The sequence below is a fragment of the Telmatherina bonti genome (genome assembly GCF_933228915.1).
Source record: "Telmatherina bonti genome assembly, chromosome: 15".
Classification (NCBI taxonomy): domain Eukaryota; kingdom Metazoa; phylum Chordata; class Actinopteri; order Atheriniformes; family Telmatherinidae; genus Telmatherina; species Telmatherina bonti.
The window spans coordinates 16,019,286-16,040,094 of NC_136613.1; the positions used below are offsets into that span (position 1 = coordinate 16,019,286).

The 20,809-nt window shown below is 37.5% G+C and overlaps 1 protein-coding gene across 1 annotated transcript; it reads right to left on the bottom strand.

The window, feature by feature from the left end:
- Positions 1-6,232: 6,232 nt before the first annotated feature.
- On the bottom strand, positions 6,233-15,495 carry jam2b (junctional adhesion molecule 2b). Its single transcript, XM_079253726.1, has 10 exons — positions 15,389-15,495; positions 11,525-11,590; positions 9,925-10,035; positions 9,642-9,791; positions 8,149-8,330; positions 7,950-8,058; positions 7,723-7,830; positions 6,864-6,882; positions 6,721-6,769; positions 6,233-6,584 (listed from the first exon to the last, which is right to left on the bottom strand). Exons 1-10 carry the CDS (start codon positions 15,438-15,440, stop codon positions 6,546-6,548), a joined length of 885 nt encoding a protein of 294 aa, XP_079109852.1. The 5' UTR covers positions 15,441-15,495; the 3' UTR covers positions 6,233-6,545.
- Between the last annotated feature and the right edge of the window lie 5,314 nt (positions 15,496-20,809).

Here is a 20,809-nt window from a genome sequence, read left to right on the forward strand (position 1 = left end):
CTGCGTTTTAGGCAGCGTTATAGGAAGTAAATCTTATTTCTGGACATACTTTCTTATAAATCTCCATGATTGCATAAACTTAGCACAAAACATAACGCAATTTGGGTTTGGTCGATACTTCTTTGTTGTAATAATGTTTCTTAATGATAAATTATACATAGCTGGAAAGCATTTTTACTTCCAATTTTAAACATTGCCACATTTGTACAGAAGATGTTGTTGTGGGATGAGAAGCAGAGTTGATTATACGGGTGGCGGCCATTAAAATGTTGCCAATCTTAAACACCAAACGGCTGATTCTACAAGCTTGTTTTGAGCTTCTGGCAGCCCAGCTGCTGAAAAACAGGTGTCTGATTGACAGCTGATGAGCAGCACATGCATAGACCCTGTTAGAGTGGTTAGTTGGTGTGTATTCAGAGCATGCCCATGTCATAAGCACTCCGGTCCTCGAGAGCCGCAGTCCTGAAGGTGCTGGAGGTTTGCCTGCTGCAACCCTTCTGACTCAAATCAATGGGTCAGGTGTGTTGCAGCAGGGAAAGTCCAAACACCTGCAGGACAGCGGCTCTCAAGGACCGAGGTTGGCCACTTTTGTAGGGTAACTTCAACCTGGGGTTCATCAATTTTCCAAATGGTACTGCTGTCAGCAAGATGTGCACTGGAACCTGGACATGTGGAGAAGATCATGAGCCCAGATTCTGCCCACAACAGTGAAATTGCAGAGTCAAAGAGTGGAGAAGACATCAAGAATGCTGTGCCGACTCCTGCACCAACTGGTTGACAGCTTTCGCTGGAGGCATTCTGGGCAGATATTTTCCATGTTGCACAAATGATATAGCCAACTACTGGTAAATTCCCAGCTCAGATGAATTTGCATGTCTAAGTGATGCTTTAACCCTTTATGGGGCAAGTGACTATTTTGGATCACATCGTTTTTGTTCATATTCAGCATGAAACTATATTTTTGTTGTTGTTGTTAATATAACCGAATGGAGGTCTTGGTACATACCAGAAGGACAATTTTAGGTTAAAATTTCAATTTTCAAGGTATTTCACTGAGTGCTCTGTAAAGGGTTAATCTGAGAACATATTTGCTTTTTCACCTCCCGTTTGTGTGAACTGTCGTTCATATCCTTGCTTGTGTACGAAGCTTGTTATCTAGGAAGATTCCACAAAGGGATTCATCAGAGAGCTGAGACTGGATAGAGTTGCTGAATTAGTGGGGGGTACATAAACATGGCAACAGAAGACAAGAGTTTTTGGTTGATTTTGAGATCACACTAGGAAAAAAAAACAACAGCAACAGTATTGCAGATGGTATCCAAGACCCTCAATCCAAGCGAACTGTGACTTGTCTTTGAAACTATGGCACTTTTACTGCATCTAGTTTATTTAGTCCCTGTGCTGCCCCGATTAGTTAATAGCTTATTGGAACTTGAGAAAGTTTAATAGCTTATAAAGATTTTGGAGTAAGATCAGACTGACTGTTGTGTGAACTGAACAAATTTTGTTTGTAATTTGAGTCTCCACAGGAAATGAAAAGATGACCACAGTATTTATAGCAAACCCATTTAGCCACAGATCAACCCATACTGGCATCAGGGTTAATCTAGAAGTGCAGTGCGCAACAAGATTAATAAAACTAAAACAACATCTGGTGGAACATCTCAAAGCTAATTGCGTTCATTAGTAATAGGTCAGTGGCATTATTGGGTATTCAGAGCACACACTGCGGCCACACATTACATCTGTACAACACTCTGCCCACACTGCTCCTAGTTGAGCTGACATAAAGAGCTGTGCTACTGTGGGAGTCAAAGTCTAATGGACTACTTGTGCAGCGGGACAGACACTGTGTTTGTTTGCGTGAGTCGAGCAAAATCATTTCCATCCTCCATTTCTGCTGTAATTACACATAACAGTCTCGTCAGTGAGCGCAGCCAAATAACAACACAATTGAGAGGGAAGACATGGAACAGAGATAACAAACAGCAAACTTTCTCTCTGCTCCTCCTCTCTGCTTCACTCGCAGTGGGACTCTTGGCATCAGAAGAGACCCAGAGTATAAAGATTTAATGAAACTGTAGGGGATGTCGTCTGGTTAGGTTTAAATGTTTAAATGTTGCTATTTTCTTACCGCCACAGCGGGAAAGAGAGTTTCCGGTGGTATCTCTGTGCCAGTGGTCTTTTTTCTCCTCTTTGTGCCACAACAATTTCCCTGAGGCCTAAAATACATCAATGTCTGTATGATGTAAGCTTTGTATAACCCATGAGCTGCTAATGTGACCGGTTACAGAGCTGTAAATGTGCAGCAAAACTGTGTGAGAGAAGGGAGCGCATGTACCTGCACAATGGGAACAAAACAAATTCTGTTACACAACTCAGGGCATTAAAATGAGTAAGAATAAAAAAGAAAACTGTCTTAGTGCCATGTGTGTGTGTTGTGTGCATTGATCCACATGTTCATATATGAGGTGAGCGGGACACACAGCCTCGAGTGAGGCAGACTTCAGTACCAAGCAGCATAGGAAGGGAATGTCTTGTTAGGAAATTAAAATGTGAGGTTTAATTTCACAGCTTAGAAAAAAGTTGCCCTGACACAAAAATTATCTGACAGCCACCACCCACTCACACTCATCTGCTTCTTCTCACATACTTTCACACTCTCTCAACTGTCGCTATCTTCCTGATATACACACATATACAAATGTGATGTAATGGCCGCTTTGAGCTGTAATCCAGGGTGAGGAGCTATAAAGAAGCCCCGCTGACATCCTCAGAGACATCCTCCAAAAAAATAACTGGAGAAGGAAGTCAGGAATTGCATTAAATAGCCACAAGATAGATGATGTGGATGTGTTATTGTATCACTCGTGTGATACAATAACATCTCGATAAAAAGATTATAAGGAGTTACACTGTTTGGGTTACTGGTAAGGGGCAGGTCCAAACTGGTGCTAGTCTGTACTGAAACCTGATTGGCCCCTAAAATAACCATTCAAAGACTTTGAGTCTTTACAGATGAGTTTTAAATAGTGGCAACAACTACAGAATGACATTGTTGTTGGAAATATTTGTTGATGAAAGTCAGAAGTGAGAAGCAGGCATTTCCACTGAGACATAAAGGGAGTGATTCAGAGTGAAAGGGTGCCCACAAGTCTACAGTCAAAAAAAAGACCTTCAAATGTTTTTAAATATACAAATTGCTAAAATAAAGTACTTGCAACTTGTACATACAAAGGTAGATCTTTCCCACAATTTCGAATGATAGCAAACAATGAAAGACAGGTGAACTTTGTAGCCCAGATTTCTAGCAGAGGAATTTTTCTTTATTTGAAACAGATGAGAGTTTTAAATACTTTTCTTTGTATATGCAAAATCCTGTTGTGGAAATTTTATGTTCTGACTAAGATTTTCATATAGTTCATATAAGGGCAGGTCTGAAGAGGTCATGACGAAATCAAGCTTGATCTGCTTATCTTCCTTAGAGGCACAGATAATGTTTAGAGATGTCTGCATTCAGACATCTGGGATCTGATTAGCTAGGAGACTCTCTTCCTTTGAAGAGTTTTACAGCTAGGAGGTAAGATACCTGGGAGCCAATAGGGAGAATATAAGTCAGTGGTCGGGTTGACCTCATCTGTAGATAACAGATCCTCCTTAGTTTAGAATAACATAGATTGGGACATACAATTGACGTACTGTAGGTGAGACTTTAAAAGGCATTTTAGTCGAGGACTCTTGAGAGCATTCCAGACTTTTACCCCGTCAGACCTCTGGACTGTCTCTCCAAATTGCAATTTGTATTATTCTGTTCTTTTTTTTATTTTCTGTTCAATAAACTTTGTAATCTTTTTCACTTCAGAACCAGACTCCTCGTCATTGACAGACTTTTTCCCACAACAATCCCCTTATTAATGGCCTCCAACTGAGCATTCAAGCACATACAGACAGAAAATACTTGCTCAGACGTATACAGTAAGAATAATATCATCTGATAATGTGTGAAAATGTTATTTCATTCCGCCATACACAACTCCCTGAGTAGTGAGCTGAACAAACAATTGTACAAATTCCTAATGTGTTGTCATTATGCAGAAAGCAAAAGCACTTCCCACTGAGGATACAGTTTTCCCACACTTGACAGACTGCCACGACATTCACATTTGCATTTTCCAGCACAGCTGATGTCCTTTGTTTGCAGCCAGAGTGGCTGATCAGAAATGTTCTGAGCTACTGCACCTTATAGCCTTTTTGCAAATCAATAGGATCCACTTACTGTGTGATCATTACTGAAGGTTGTTATATACATCAATAGGCCCCATTACTGTGTGCATTTTGCAGTTATAGAAAGATGAAAAAGGATGCATGCAAAGATACTAAGACTGTGTTGTAATGGACAGAAACATGGATAAAACAATGTACAAGGACATGTACAGATGATGTGTGTCCTTTGGAGACATGTGAACTAATACTGCAGGATATAAGTCCACGTCTGTGCTTTTAATTTACAACCAACAAAATAAGGAGAACAATGAGTAGCAAAAAAGAGGAACAATAGAGCTACTGTTCTTAGACAAATAATGAATAATGGCTGGGATCATGCAGGCCTTTAGTCTATGCCAGCAAGTGCACACAAAGCCTTTGCTCTGGTGCCCCCCAGTGCTCAAAAGTAAAAATATAAACTTGCAGTTTGCATAAAGTTAAACAGTGTTTTTCCAGAAGCATGAGTACAGTGGGCCAGATTAAAAGAATACATAGTATTGGTTAGTGGATATTATCTAAGGCATATGTACAACCTTACCTTGTCAGGAGAAACACACACTTTGTAGTGTGTATTGATGTGTTTGTGTAAAGTCGTGATGTAATGAGCTACTTGGTTATTTCACCAAACAGTTAAATAAAATAAAATAAAATAAAATAAGCATAAGGCTTTATCAATTAGTAACTAGTCTACATGAGTGAGGACGAGTCATGGGAGGGAAGCTTGGGCTTGTATTTTCATGAAAACATTTCAAAATTTCATGAACCTTTCACCCTCCATAAGTCCAACATTTCATTGCATGCTGGTTGCCCCTACTTCAACACACACACAAAACCAACACACACACAAAACCAATTATCCTTAACGCAAATGTATTAATGAAATAAATAGCTATTACATTCTTATGATTGGGATCATTTTCCCACATAGGCCTGGTACAGAGTTTATGCTTCAACATATTTGACATACTGGGGAGGTCACAGGGTTGCTTTCATCATGCAAAACTATGGTGGGCAGGGTTCAGGACAATACTTAAACACTCCTCCACGTGCGTTTGATCCTCTTTTTAACACTTCATATTTGTGTGCAAGCCTGCATTAAGTTGGCTGAAGAAACTGGCTTTTGACCATTTATGCAGATCACTTTGGTATTAAACTGAGTTAGAAGCAGAAGACTTTGATTCATCATGATAATAAGTAAGCAACAAGTGATAAAAGACATTAAATACTTAATTAAGGTTGCGCTAGTTTTTAATTTAATGCACCCCTCAGTATTTTACTGGATAAAGTAGTATTACCAGGATGTACCCTGCCTGTCACCCAATGATTTCTGGGATAGGCTTCAGCTTTCCATTATCCTGAATTGGACTAAGTGTTTAAAAAAAAAAAAAAAAAAAAAAAAGGATGGATGGAAATAGCACTACCTAAAAATTGTTGCAATGAAGCCTTTATGTAAGAGTCATGGATTAGTCTAAAATTATCAATATTAAATATACATACATACATTTATAACGCATAACCAGTGTTTGGCTCATCCTCAGCATGTTTAGATACATACATATAAATAAATCTAAAACTTTCTGATTTTAGAGCTCCTGATCCAACAGTTTCTTTGTCTTTGTTTTTTCAATAAAGTCAAAATTCTGGTGATTTAAGCTTTTTTTTTTTTTTTTTATTGATTATAGGATAAGCTTGTCCAAATATGTATGTATAAGAGATTTAAAATGTTTATAATGAACATTCAGTGTGTGCAGACACCTGTTTAACCAATAATTCATAGAAAACATTTATAAGAAAAGTCAAAGCTCAAAATACAAACATTAATAACATTTACAATACAAAATACAAAAAAAAAAGGGGGGGGGGGGGGGGGGGGAATGAAAAAGATTGCTAATATCATATACAACAACATCTCTAATGTAAATATCACCTAAAGCCAATATGAAGCTTGTTGTGTATATCTGTGTGCAGTTATAGACTTTGACCTATAGGTGGCAGAAAAGAGCAGACGAGCTGAAAAAAATCATACATCTTTAAGGAAGATTAAAATTGTTTTCACTCAAACAGTAATTTAAAAAAAAACTTGAGAAGAATCTCTTACACAATCTGAAAAAAGTCAGAATTTAGTGCATTTGGATGGTAGCAAGATCTGACTTCAACTCTGCTTTTTCCTGAGGGCTGAACATCTTTCCGTCACTGTGTATGTCGCAGAAAGCAGCAGGCAGCCGTTCAAATTTAAGCAGTAACTTTACACTTCAGATTTTGATAAAATCAGCATTTCCTCCTCAGATCATAAAGGATTGAGTTTGTTTGTAGTGCCTGAGCTGTAAGGAGCAGAGTGACATAGGCGAAAACATTTCCTTTAATTAGCCAAAACAAGTGTTATCAACAGCATGTAACAGCAACCCTGAATTCATGCAAGCAAAACAAGTCCTGATAAAATTTCCTTTGATCACTCACGTTACGTGTTGGAGGAGGAGGAGGAGGTGGAGGGTTGTAGGACTTGGTGCTGAAAGGCGAGGGGTGACAGATAAGTATGAGCTGTTTAACCAGATTATAATACTGTTATACACAATATGGAGGGAGCTAAAAGAGATATTCACCTTTTGGTTTTCTTATTTTCTGTTAAAAAGGAAGAAACCGTCAGAAAGAATATAATTACTATCATAAATTAGACATACACCTCATTTGTTAGTAGCAGTGGCTAATAACTAATAAAACCATTTACCCATGAAGAGTCATGATTCTGTCTATTTTCTTCTGAGAAATATCCAGTTCTATAACAGCCTAATGTACCAATACATTCACCAACTGTTTGCCCAGTCATTTGTTGCTGAACGTGTCATTGCAAAGTAGGTTCACACTGAAAATAACTGCTAGCTATAAGCCATGATAAGACCAGGAGTAAAACAGTAAATCTGGGAGCAATATAATGCGAACAATGAGCTGTAAAATGCTGAATTGGGCCCTGGAATGAGGAAACTGATCAATGAGTTCTGCTTTTATTTCTGGCTGTAATTAATTGGATTTTGGAGCAAAATAAGACGCCTCAGTGCTTTGTGTCTGTAGGTTGGTGCTGCGGTGAGAACTCAGCTGCGGGTGTGTACGGTATGTACTCAACCCAGTGGTCCCACACCTGAATTTACATTCTTTTGTTTACAGAACATCATAAACAGTAAACAAGGCAGTCAAACTTCCAATCATGTTGACTGTTGTGTTGATATCAATACTACATCTTTTTGAATTTACATAAGTCCTATCTGCAACCACCATCTGATGCAATGACACCTGAACATCATCACAAATTACTCATATATTAACATAATGGCAGAGTGGCAAAAATATATGGATACACTTTTATGTCTGAAATTTGAAAGTGATGCTGAAGTGTTGCACATATACTGGAGTTTCTTTCTCTCACACACACACAAAACACTGCTGTAGCAGTATCGCACTACTCACTCTTGCAACAGCCCCGGCGGCAGCAGATACAAACACAGATGCAACAGAACAGGATGAGCGCCACCAAACCTGAAGCGCCTGCTATCAAAACTGTCATATTCAAAGGATCTGGAAGGAAAACAGACATCATATGTTATTTTTATGCTTTTTTATTAAAAGGAGATGACATACAAGAAAATATTTGGGTTTTTTTGTTGTTGTTTTTTTTATTTAATTTAAACACTTACATTCAATAACTTTAAGCTGTTGTGCAACGCAACTTTTTGGCGCTCCCACACTGTTAGAGGATTCACAGCGGTACATCCCTGCATCTGCTTTGGACACACTTTTAAACTTCTGCTCCAAACAAACAGAGATAAGGTAAGAGGAGATGTGAAGAGAGCAGTGACTGCAAGGATAGCCACAGATATGTTCAAACATGCTTACTAGCGTGCCCTTGTTTGAGTCAATGCTGTAAGGACTCTCTGCTGTGGTTGTCAGAGCCTTGTTGTCTTTGTACCAGCGGTAGGTGGCAGGAGGTACGCTGAGCTTGTCCTTACAGTGAAGCTCCAGGCTTGAGCCAACGAAGACAGAGCTCGGCACCTCACAGGTGGGAACATGAGGAGGAACTGGGGCAGGAAAGACAGCAAAAAGTGCAACAAGTTGACAAAAACAAATAACTTGTAAATTTAGGGAAAATTGTGTCTGCAACATTTAGAAACTTTATATCTAATATATGAACCATTTTATGCTGTTCAGGTTTCAGTGATTCATTATGAATAAAAATCCTCTTTTATCCCTGCATAGAGTTAAAAGCTAAAATCATTACACAATTCCACATTTTTTCCAGTTTGCACTTTCCAGGGTCACTGTGGTTTTGACTGTACCCCGGCACACAGAGATAAAAAGGCAGGAAAAACCCTGGAATCTCACAAGACTGCCGCTCTGAAAATTCTCACACACACACACACACACACACACACACGCACACTGAGTAAGTGGGGGCTTGCTGAAGGATGCATGTGTAAACATCTACTGATCCACATGACATCAAAGTCCCAACCTCCTCCTTAGTCTCCAACCCTGATGATGGAATGCTGAAAACACTAAATAGATAAACAACTATAAGATGCACTTCAGCTGTCTAGCAGCAGCACAGTGGCATATGATGCATATGCACATCGTGTTGCAGATACAAGGTCATGACAACAGTTCCTTTAAGCTCCCTTTAAAAGCAGCAGATGAGCCTTGATTAAAGACAGTGAAACTCTTCCAAGTGTTGCGTTATCTCCCGGCTAACCCATTTGAACCAGTTTAATGCAAAATATGACGCCCAGTCTACCAGCAAGTAATACGCAACAGGGTCACAACTCATGGTTAGAATTGGCTAAATGAAACCTCTCCTCTGGCGCGTTAGGTAGGCCAGTGTCCATGGATTGGATGAACAGCAAAACGTGTAATTCTTCCATTATTTTCTAATCCAATTCACACCTTTTCATCACATCTAAACATAACACTATGTCCGTCTGTTTTCATATGAACTCCAGCCATGAGTTTTTAAGGACTTTAATTGAAGTGTGAAAGTGAGGAACTATGAAAACATGTGAGATAAGTCTGAGAGGTCTCGACTAGAGGACTGCTTAGGTTGGACATCTGAAAAGACAACGGTTCTGGTTTGCATAGCCACTTTCATGTCATTGAACAAATGTTAGAAAAACAACACACATCTAAAATACAGGAGATTTAAATAGTTTTTTAATGAACAATTTATGCAGCAAGCTAACATTGATGTTTAACTTTTTGATAAGTACTTGGCTGTTTTTTACATTTTCAAGTCAAAATTTTCCACTTGATCTGTATCTTCCAACAACACAGGTATGAACTCTCACTCTTGCATGCATTTGTAAAAATGAATGAAACACAGTTTTATTTTATCCTACCGAGCACATTGAGGGTTACAGTAGCCTCCCCGAGGTTGACATGGTCCTCAGTGGCAGTCACCTCGCAGCGGTATTCTCCAGAGTCTTTCTGCGTGACAGAGTGTATCGTCAGCGTTGCTCCCTCCATCTTAGCCCGTCCTGCAAAAGATCCTGAAGAGGAAAGTAATAGAAAGATATCTGAGGAAATAAAACACTGAAAGAGATGCATTTTTAAAAGAATAGTAGTAAGAAATATTATAAGGTATTGTCTTTTCTCAAGACTGTACCAAGGTCTTTCACTCACCAGCAAATTTGTTATTAAAATAAACAAACGTCACCCCCTTTCCTTTCTTCTTCCACTCAATTCGAGGGTTTTGATCTTTTTCCGTCCTGAATTCGCAAGACAGCACAGCATCTGGTAGTAGAAAGCACATTACAAAGTTTCTTAAACAGTTCTTGCTTCATGTATTATTCTTATAACCAGCAGCTTCATGCTGATGTCACAATATCAGCAAGTCGTACGGGGCATGTCGATAAGGTTTCAGAGGACTAATCTGCTGCATATTTCTTTCTACACCAGATTTTAGTACAAAATTTGTAAGATCGTTTTATCATTTGGTTTGAAATAACTTCCTGGGATGGTTTTGATGTTCTTTGTGAGTGAGTGTTTCATGTTTGTGGATTTTTTTTGAGGTGCAGTTTGGATTGAATGGACAAAGACTCAGAATATCAAAAAACAGGCCTTTTATTCAAGCTGCTGTTAAAATCGTGATACTGACTAACAAAGCTCTTAAATGTCTGAGGCAGATTTAATAGTCTTAAGTCCTTGTTTAGTGGAATCCCATCACAAGGAATTCTCCAACTGAGGTGATTTCAATCAATAAATCAATCAAACTTTATTTGTAGAGCACTTTCACATACCTCAAAGTAACCAAAGTGCTGTAGTGGTAAAATGAAATAAATCAACATTAAAAGCACTAAAATAAAGACAACATAATAGTTAAAAGACTAAATAAGACAGATGAGACCTCTTGCTCCTGCTCTCCGGAGTTAAAAGCCAACATAAAAAGACGAGTTTTCAAAAGAGATTTAAAACCACTTAAAGTCCCATCAGACCTCACTGAAAGAGGGAGACTGTTCCATAGTTTGGGGGCTACTGCAGAAAAGGCTCTGTCTCCACGAGTCATGAGTTGAGTCCTCGGGACTACTAGAAGCATCTGGTCTTCTGATCTAAGAGCACTAAGGGACAATGACGCTGCAGAAGCTTAGACAGGTACAGAGGTGCCAGACCATTTAAACATTTAAAAAATACATTTAAAAAAAAAAAATTAAATAAATGATGACTGGATTGTGTTCATGTTGTGTTTCAAGTAAACTCCTGAAACAGTTTTATCACTGCAAGTTTACACACCTGAAGTGCTTTTTTGTATATTTTTAAGGAAAAACCTTCACATAGCAATGACATGTTTTTAAATGTTGGCCTAAGGTAATTTTAAATATGTAAGCGGAGCCGGGGACTGAATCTCGAACCTTCCTACAAGGAAGGACATCCCACTCTGCCAGCTGAGCACGGATTATGGAAATTCATTTAAATCTGCATAATCCGGTTTTGCATTAGTTTAACTGTTGATCTGAACTATTTGTTTTAGACGAGAGAAAAAATTGAATTGGATATGTAGATATGTAGTGCCGAAAGAAAAATTAAACTTGGAAGTTTTTGAGATTTTTTTCAGATTTGTAACTGGAATGATAAAAAAAAAAAAATTGAAAACCATATTTGATGACAGAAATAATTAAAGAACAAAAATTGTTTAAGACACAAATGTGGCATTAGAAATTGGATTAAACAAATGTCTTGTTCATTAAAAAAGAGAAATGGGATTTTATGGGGGAAACGGTCTCACCTGTGTGCTCGTGAACTTCCACTTTGGGTTTACTGCTGCTCACAGTCACTGACAAGCAGATGGGACCTGCAGAGGTAAGAAGATCAATCTATTTCTAACATTTCAAGTTATTGTGTGCTTTTCTAGCTGCATTTCCAATGACAATAAGAGTCACATCATTCAGTATTTACGGGATGTTTTTATTTCCTTTTTTTTTTTTAGGGTTTTAAGGGTTTCAGGGATTTTGTAAGTAGGACTGACACAATAAAATAATTCCAAACTTGAATTCTTTGAATTCTGTGTCCTCATACAATTTTTGATTCCTTGGAGGGGAAAAAGACAATTCAAAGTTGTGTTACTAAAGTTTGGTAGATTTGTGCTCTTTGTCCCCTCAGTGAACATTGATTTTCCATCCATCAATGGACCCCCTTCAGGCAAAGTGTAGATATGGCTCTTTTTTTACCACTCATCCGACCGTCCTCATGTAATCTTCTCCTCACCCTGCATAATAAAGGCACGCTGCTCTGTGGCTGCTGCCTCAGTCTGCCTGATCTTGTTTATGTCATGTATGTTGTTCTGTCTAATCTTGGACAAGTTGTACTGGAATTAATTTTGTTGTACCGGGACGCTGACTCAATGACAAATAAAGCTGATTCTGATTCTCTCTTTCATTTCATTTCTGAGCTCTCTCCAGCAATCAAAGTCTTATCTCTTGCTCTGTCCCCTTTCTTTCTTTCTCTTCCCTGCTTCTTCCAGTAATGTCTACATGAGTTTCTTTGGTGTGTCTGTCCTAATGACCAGTGATGATATCGAATTGTTGGTGTGTGACGCGATGCCGTAAATCAAAATGCAGCTTGATGCTCCGGGCTGTAACACAAAGTTATGAAGTGTGATTTCTCAGCCTCGGGACGCTGCAGGACAACAACGGCATCACAAACGTGCGAGATGAATGCCAATGTGCCATCAAAACAAGTCAACATTTTGCACATCTATCTATCTATCTATCTATCTATCTATCTATCTAACTATATATATATATATATATATATATATATATATATATATATATATATATATATATATATATATATATATATATATATATATATATATATAGTTAGATAGATAGATAGATAAGATAGATGTGCAAAATGTTGACTTGTTTTGATGGCACATTGGCATTCATCTCAATTTTGTGACTAACTAGTAGTAGAGTTTCTATAAATAACTTATAAATTCATTACATTTAAATTATATGGATGCTAGTATATGTGATATATATATATATATATATATATATATATATATATATATATATATATATATATATATATATATATATATATATATATATATATATATATATATATTTAAATTATATGGATGCTCGTATATGTGATATATATATATATATATATATATATATATATATATATATATATATATATATATATATATATGTATATATATATATATATATATATATATATATATATATATATATATATATATATATATATATGTATATATATATATATATATATATATATATATATATGTATATATATATATATATATATATATATGTATATATGTATATGTATATATATATGTATATATATATATGTATATATGTATATGTATATATGTATATATATATATATATATATATATATGTATATATATGTATATATATATATGTATATATATATATATATATATATATATATATGTATATATATATATGTATATATATATATATATATATATATATATATATATATATATGTATATATATATATATATATATATATATATATATATATATATATATATATATATATATATCACATATACGAGCATCCATATAATTTAAATGTAATGAATTTATAAGTTATTTATAGAAACTCTACTACTAGTTAGTCACAAAAAACATGGACAAATCAGGCAACATGTATTTTTTGCCTTTTATTATTACTATTCCTAAAGCAAACACACACTTATGTCTCATATTTCCAAGCTAAACTGTGCTAAATTCAGAGCAGAAACCTAAAGTCAAGCAAAACAGTATTGTGAAACAGTTGGAACCACCATGTACTCACAAGTCCAGAAAATTCAGCCCATACACACACCAAGAAAGACAGACATATATGTGGCCGCTGTCTGGTGGTGCCAGGAACGGTGGTGTGCAGGAATGTAGGTGATGCATCACCCTCTGACAAGCTGCTTTACTTTAACATGATAACCTCCGTCAGTGATATGTCCCTTCAGCAAGAACACACTCGCAAACACACACACATTCATAGAAATACAACATGCACACTTTTGAAAGCATAGAAATGAACTGTACTTCAAGAAGAAATTTGTTTCAAATACTTGAAAACAGATATGAACATTTAGGGCACTTAATAGTTTTATTTACAGATCCTTATGTCTCTTTATGCTGTACAAAAATGGAATGAAAAAAACATTGTTCTGTTTGTATGGACACATGTTTTTCTTGTGCACACAAAGCCACTCTGTATGACAGTAACCTTACACTCCTCAGCTGACGCACCACACACGCAGACATCACTTGTGAGGAGCTGACTGAACCCTTACCCCCCGCACTGTATGCTTTACCTTGACCTGAGCTAAACCCAGCTAACTTTAACACTTCATCTGAAACTTTATAAGCCACAGAATCCATAAATGTGTTTGAACATATTATCTGTGCAACATATGCTAAAATATTCTGCAAATAAAAGGTGTGAATTATTTTGAAAAATGTATTTTTAAAATGTATTCAGATGTAAAAATATGCTCATTTAGAAGGCTTTCCAGAAACTGATTGATTGAATTAAAACAAGCTTAATTGTGATTGAAAATGGATTTCTCCCAAAATATACAAATCACATATTTTAATAACTCTGTTTGAGGAGATTTTAATCATTCCATCTGTGCGAGGACGTCTGGTCCTCAGGAATAAATACACATCAAACACATCTGCACGTCAAAGCTGCAATTACTGACATAAAGCATGTTGTTTGGACAGTCGACTTAGCCCCTGAAGATTCCCACAACATCAAATGCATTTTTCCTGATAGAGAGAGGTCATTTTCATCTCAGTCCAATTAACAACGGGGTCAGTTGGGGGCTATCTTCTAGCTGAAATGGTGGGATCTCCAACTCCTCTGAGGTACCATGTGATGCATCTCATCAATCTGAAGATCTCGGGTTCAAACAGCATCGCAGCAGGCTCTGTATAAACATGAAGCCCAGCCCCTCCCTGTGCAATTTCTGCCCACCCACCCCTGCAAACCCCCTCCCCATGTGGGGTTCTGCAGAAGCTCAGTCACAATCAGCCAATATAACAAATCCAATCAAAGGGAAAAGTATTATGAGTCAATTTTAACTGTTTATCCGAAATTAAATGCAATTTGGAAAAAAAAACGTCTTTTTTAAAAACACTTATAATGTAATAATAATATAATAATGATATAATCACTTAAAGGAAACTACACAAACATTAATGCTGGATAAACACTTATTTTTTTTACTTCATTGCAGAGTTTACTGTTCTGTTTTCACCTTAAACATGACTACCTGTATTTAATTTGAAACAGTTTAACTTAATCTTATTTTTAAACTGTTTATAACTAACAGTACCATAAAAAATGCACAAAAAAAATTACAAAATGGGTTTAAAAAGTGAATGTTAGCATCGCTTTGGTGGAGCGTTAGCTTACCTTTTACAATAACGTTATTGGTTGAGCTACATTTTACTTCTACCACTTAAAGAAAACAACAGTTTACATAATCATTTGTTAGTTTATCACAGAGTGTAAAGGCTTTTCCTTCAAAACAAAAGTTCCCCGAACAGTTTAGAAAAGCTGAAAAGCTCACTGTGTAGAACGGAGATGAGCAGAGGCAGAGCCAGCATCTTCACGGTCCTCATGCTTTGTCACGGTGTTCAGATCCGCCCTGAGCTCTGAGGGAGTCCTCTGGATCTGGATCTGGATCTGGATGCAAGAAGTCAAACTCCAAACTCCTCCAGAGTTTCATCTGCAGCGCGCGGACAGAACAACTGACACGGCGCGCGCACGCGGCCACTGAGGAAATCTGAGCCCGAAGAGGTTGGTCTGGTTTTGACCTGTTGCTGGGTCTTTTGTTACTGTAGATGCCATCAGACGGCTGGTTTTAGACTTTCTACAGAAGTTCATTCATTTATGAGAGAGAGAGAGAGAGAGAGAGTAGCCTATATTAAAATAATAAATCTGGCTTTTCGTGTTTTTTATTATTATTATCATGAGAAACATCCTATAAATCACTCAGAAACAGTTTATCCTTAATAATGCACAGTTCTGCATACAGTCTGAAAGGTGGAGTATGTAAGATTTTCAATATTTTCAAAATAAATTAACTAATTAAATAACTACAATCATAATTAGATAGTTTTTTAAACATGTAGGTTCCAGTCTGTCCATATTTGATGCGTTATTAAATTACAAGTTTAATTAATGACAAATGACAAAAAGCACTTTTTTTTTTACTGGTAGACAAACATTTAAGAAGGGTCTTTGTCATCAATTAAACTTGTTACATAAATATTATTATGTGCTGTTTTAAATTTACATTTTACACTGTGTTGCAACATATTTGGACTTGGCGTTGTATAAAACCAGAAACGGGTAAAATATGTTGTGATTGAAACAGGTGTATTGTAGAAATATAATATGTAATGGTAAAACAGAGTTTGGGCAAATTTCTATCTGAAAAGTCAATCTTTGTGTGACCATGTTTATTCTCCAATACAGCTGGAACCTTGTACAAGTTTCTTATATGTCTTTAGGTAGTCATCTCATCAGGAATAGCTTTCCAGACTTCTTGAAAGAAATTTTAAACTTTTCTTTTGGATGGTTACCCCTGTTTCTCTTCCTTAACCATTGAAAGCACAACTGGAGAGAGAAATCAATTTTTTTATCTGAAGTTTCATTTGGCCCTTTAATAAATTTTGAAAAGAAGAACAATTATTTTTTAGTATCTTTAGCATTCATTACCATGTGATGAGTCTAAATTATTGATATGTAATCTTCTGATTCCCAGTATTTAGGCAGGAAACATTTATCAGTTTAAAGTAATGCAAAGTGTCTCAGAAACTGTATTAAATATGATATGTTTGGCCTTTTAGGGTTAAAAGTGACTTCATAGCCTTGCTTGGAGGTTGTGTCTGATGACGATTCAGCAAGCTGTCTTAGGTCTTTGCTACCAGACACTGTCCCTCATAAGGTCTGCCACCCCTGTTGTCCTATACTGGTCCCCTTTCATAAAATTTCTTCAGCATATGTTGCACACACCATGCTCATACAGGTTTTAGCCAATGATGCAAAAATGTTACTTTATTTCTGTCAAACTGTGTTGACTGCTTTATTTAAAAAGAAACAGGAGCCAGTTACATCTAAAGTTAAACCTGTTCTTTGCTAAATTAGATACAACGGTTTATTTCAGGAGTAAAAGAAAATATAGAATTTCTCCAAACAAACATGTTTTTTTGTTTGTTTGTTTTGTTTGTCTTTGAGTCTTTTGGATGTGAGGCTCCCTGTGTTTCTCAAGTGTAATTCTTCATTTTGTTATCTATATCATAAACATTTTGGGGTTTTTTTTTATATTTCTCAGGGTGGCACAAGAGTTTTCACATTACTGTAGCTGCTCATTGAGAAGTGTTTGGTTTATCCTGACTGTACAAACTCTTATCCCTGATCTTATATAAATTCCTGCATAATTTCTTTCCCTTTTCAGTCATTTTTGTTTAAACTGTCAAAATTTAAGTCAAAGAGATTTAACCCTATATCTTAAACATTATGCTTAAACTTTAACCAGTCCATTTGAAACTAAACAAGCTCTCCTGGTTTCCTAAATGAATGTGACCAGCACAGGCTTCATGTAGTTTTTCAGCTTCGACTTCTGAGGTAAGTAGAACTCTGCAGCAACAAACAGCCAGCTAGTAAGCACAAAGACCACAAGGAGACACATATTGTTTCTCAGGACTTGCTCAAGAACAAAACAAAGAGTTTTAAAAGAGTGAATATCAGGTGGACATGTGTTCAAATGGAAAAACCTCTTTGGTAACGACTTATAAATGCTAGAAGGTCTGCTATCTAGAGAAGACCAATGTTTTAAAGTTGTTTCACCTGCCTGAGAGTATTAGTAATTGTAAGTTATTATGTTTATTTTGTACTTTTGTACACAAAGTTTATCAGATCTCAATTCATTTCACATTAGCACACTTCCTGCTCATTTTGTACATGTGTGTGGCACATGCACAATTTTTTTATCTGTTATGCACCAGTTTTACGATACACTCACTTTGGTTAATATTTGAACTGACCATTGCAGTCATCCTATTTTGTTGTACTTTATTATTTATCTGGTAGCATTGATCAGTGCATTCCCATTTGTTTCAAAGTTCACATACTTCAAAATACATGTTGTGTGTATGTTTAGTTCAGTCATAAGTCAGCACAAGGAGAAAGTTGTCTTTTGAGGAACAAATGGATAAATTAATGCTTTTCTATTTATTGATTTTTCATATCTTTTATTCCTTACCAGCATATAGTGTATAGTCCTCTGACTGTAAAGGATGGAAATCACAGTTTTCCTCATGTAAGAGGAGGTGCAGAGATGGGGCAGCTGCCATGGAGCTACTGTGTCCTTAGCTATTAGGTTTCGAAGCAGCAGCACCCACACAACAGCACATTGTCCTTTACTCCAGTTAATGTGCACACATGCTTACATTTGTGGCCATATGCACACACACAGAGATACACAGGGAGCATACATGCAGACACGCGGGCAAAAACACACAGAGAGAGGGACAGTGAAACACTAACACCCAAAATCTCAGCTGTAGCACCTGTTCATGATCAGCGATCCCAGCTGCTCCTCTCTGTGCAGGACACACCGATGCTATGTAACACACGCTCATACATTAACATACACACATGCGTGCAGCACAGCTAAGTGCCCACTGCTCCCCTGACAGAAACTTGTCTTACATAAACAAGCTTTCTGATATAATGAGGTTCACATCAAACATATGCAAGGAGTGACTTTGTTCTGTGATATCCGATCACAACCGTACGACATCAGTCATCAATGAAACAGCTGTCCTCACACTTTCAGACAACAAAACACCACCTGAGAAAGATAAAATGTCTTTTATTCTGCTCTACATTCACTTCAGCTACAACTTCAAGCTAAGCATCCGTTTCATAGTTAATAATTAGTCATGTTTGATTCTGTGACATTCATTTTAAGTCCTTAAACTGAGGACATCAAGGTGAACCGGCCTGATCAAGATAACATATTTGTATATTTTTATATGTAAATAGTAATTTCATACTTGAAAATGGGTTAGATGTAACGCCAAATCTTCCCAATAGTCAGTATGCAAAGTATAAAAATGCTAATTATTTAAACCTTTTTATCCACAGCTCACTTTTGACAGGAATAAATCTGATCACCTTGAACTTCCTTCCAACATAGTAAAAAATGTTCTGTTCTGTAAAACTGCTGTATGTAATTCATTTGGCCTGATGTGTGTGTTTGATCCAGACAGTATGGTGGTGCAGTAGCTGTTACAGTAGCTGTTGTTTTGGTCACTTTTTAATGCTGGCGATGCTTTCACTCTGGTGGTAGCATGAGACGGAGTCTACAACCCACACAAGTGGCTCACGTAGTGCAGCTCATCCAGGATGGAACATCAATGCGAGCTGTGACAAGAAGGTTTGCTGTGTCTGTCAGTGTAGTGTCCAGAGCATGGAGGCGCTACCAGGAGACAGGCCAGTACATCAGGAGACGTGGGGGAGGCCGTGGGAGGGCAACAACCCAGCAGCAGGACCGCTACCTCCTTGTTTGTGAGAGGAGGAACAGGAGGAGCACTGCCAGAGCCCTGCAAAATGAGCTCCAGCAGGCCACAAATGTGCATGTGTCTGCTCCAACAGTCAGAAACAGACTCCATGAGGGTGGTATGAGGGCCCGACATCCACAAGTGGGGGTTGTGCTTACAGCCCAACAGCGTGCAGGACGTTTGGCATTTGCCAGAGAACACCAAGACTGGCAAATTCGCCACTGCCGCCCTGTGCTCTTCACAGATGAAAGCAGGTTCACACTGAGCACATGTGACAGAGTCTGGAGACACCGTGGAGAACGCTCTGCTGCCTGCAACATCCTCCAGCATAACCAGTTTGGCAGTGGGTCAGTAATGGTGTGAGGTGGCATTTCTCTGGAGTGCTGCACAGCCCTCCATGTGCTCGCCAGAGGTAGCCTGACTGCCATTAGGTACCGAGATGAGATCCTCAGACCCCTTGTGGGACCATATGCTGGTGCGGTTGGCCCTGGGTTCCTGGGTAATGGAAGACAATGCTAGACCTCATGAGGCTGGAGTGTGTCAGCAGTTCCTGCAACACGAAGGCATTGATGTGATGGACTGGCCCGCCCGTTCCCCAGACCTGAATCCAATTGAGCACATCTGGGACATCATGTCTCACTCCATCCACCAACACCAAGTTGCACCACAGACTGTCCAGGAGTTGGTGGATGCTTTAGTCCAGGTCTGGGAGGAGATCCCTCATGAGAAAATCTGCCGCCATCAGGAGCATGCGCAGACGTTGTAGGGAGGCCATACAGGCACGCGGAGGCCACACACACTACTGAGCCTCATTTTGACTTGTTTAAAGGACATTACATCAAAGTTGGATCAGCCTGTAGTGTGTTTTTCCACTTTCATTTTGAGTATAACTCCAAATCCAGACCTCCATGGGTTGATACATTTGATTTTCATTGATAATTTTGTGTTATTTTGTTGTCAGCACATTCAACTACGGAAAGAACAAAGTATTTAATAAAAATATTTCATTTATTCAGATCTACAGCGTGTTACTTTAGTGTTCCCTTTATTTTTTTGAGCAGCGTATATATACTATAATAAATACAGGTCCACTTCTGACTCGGTGAAATGAGGTTAGTTATTTTTATTTTCAATGTAAGTTCAGAGTCCAGCTCAAGATTCCTAGTAAGTTTGTCTGAGTTTCTGCCACCTTGAAAATGACTGTACAAGTCAGCTGTTTCCACACAGACCTCTACTTCACTTCGGTTAATGTTGCATTGTAATTATAATGTAGGAGCTGACATACTGTTGAAAAACAGCAGAATTGCTTAAATTATTCAGCTGCTCCAAGTAAACATCTTCAACATTTCCATATTTTGCACACAATAAACATCTTCAGCAAAGATACATATTAACTTTTATATCTGTGTTAGTTTATC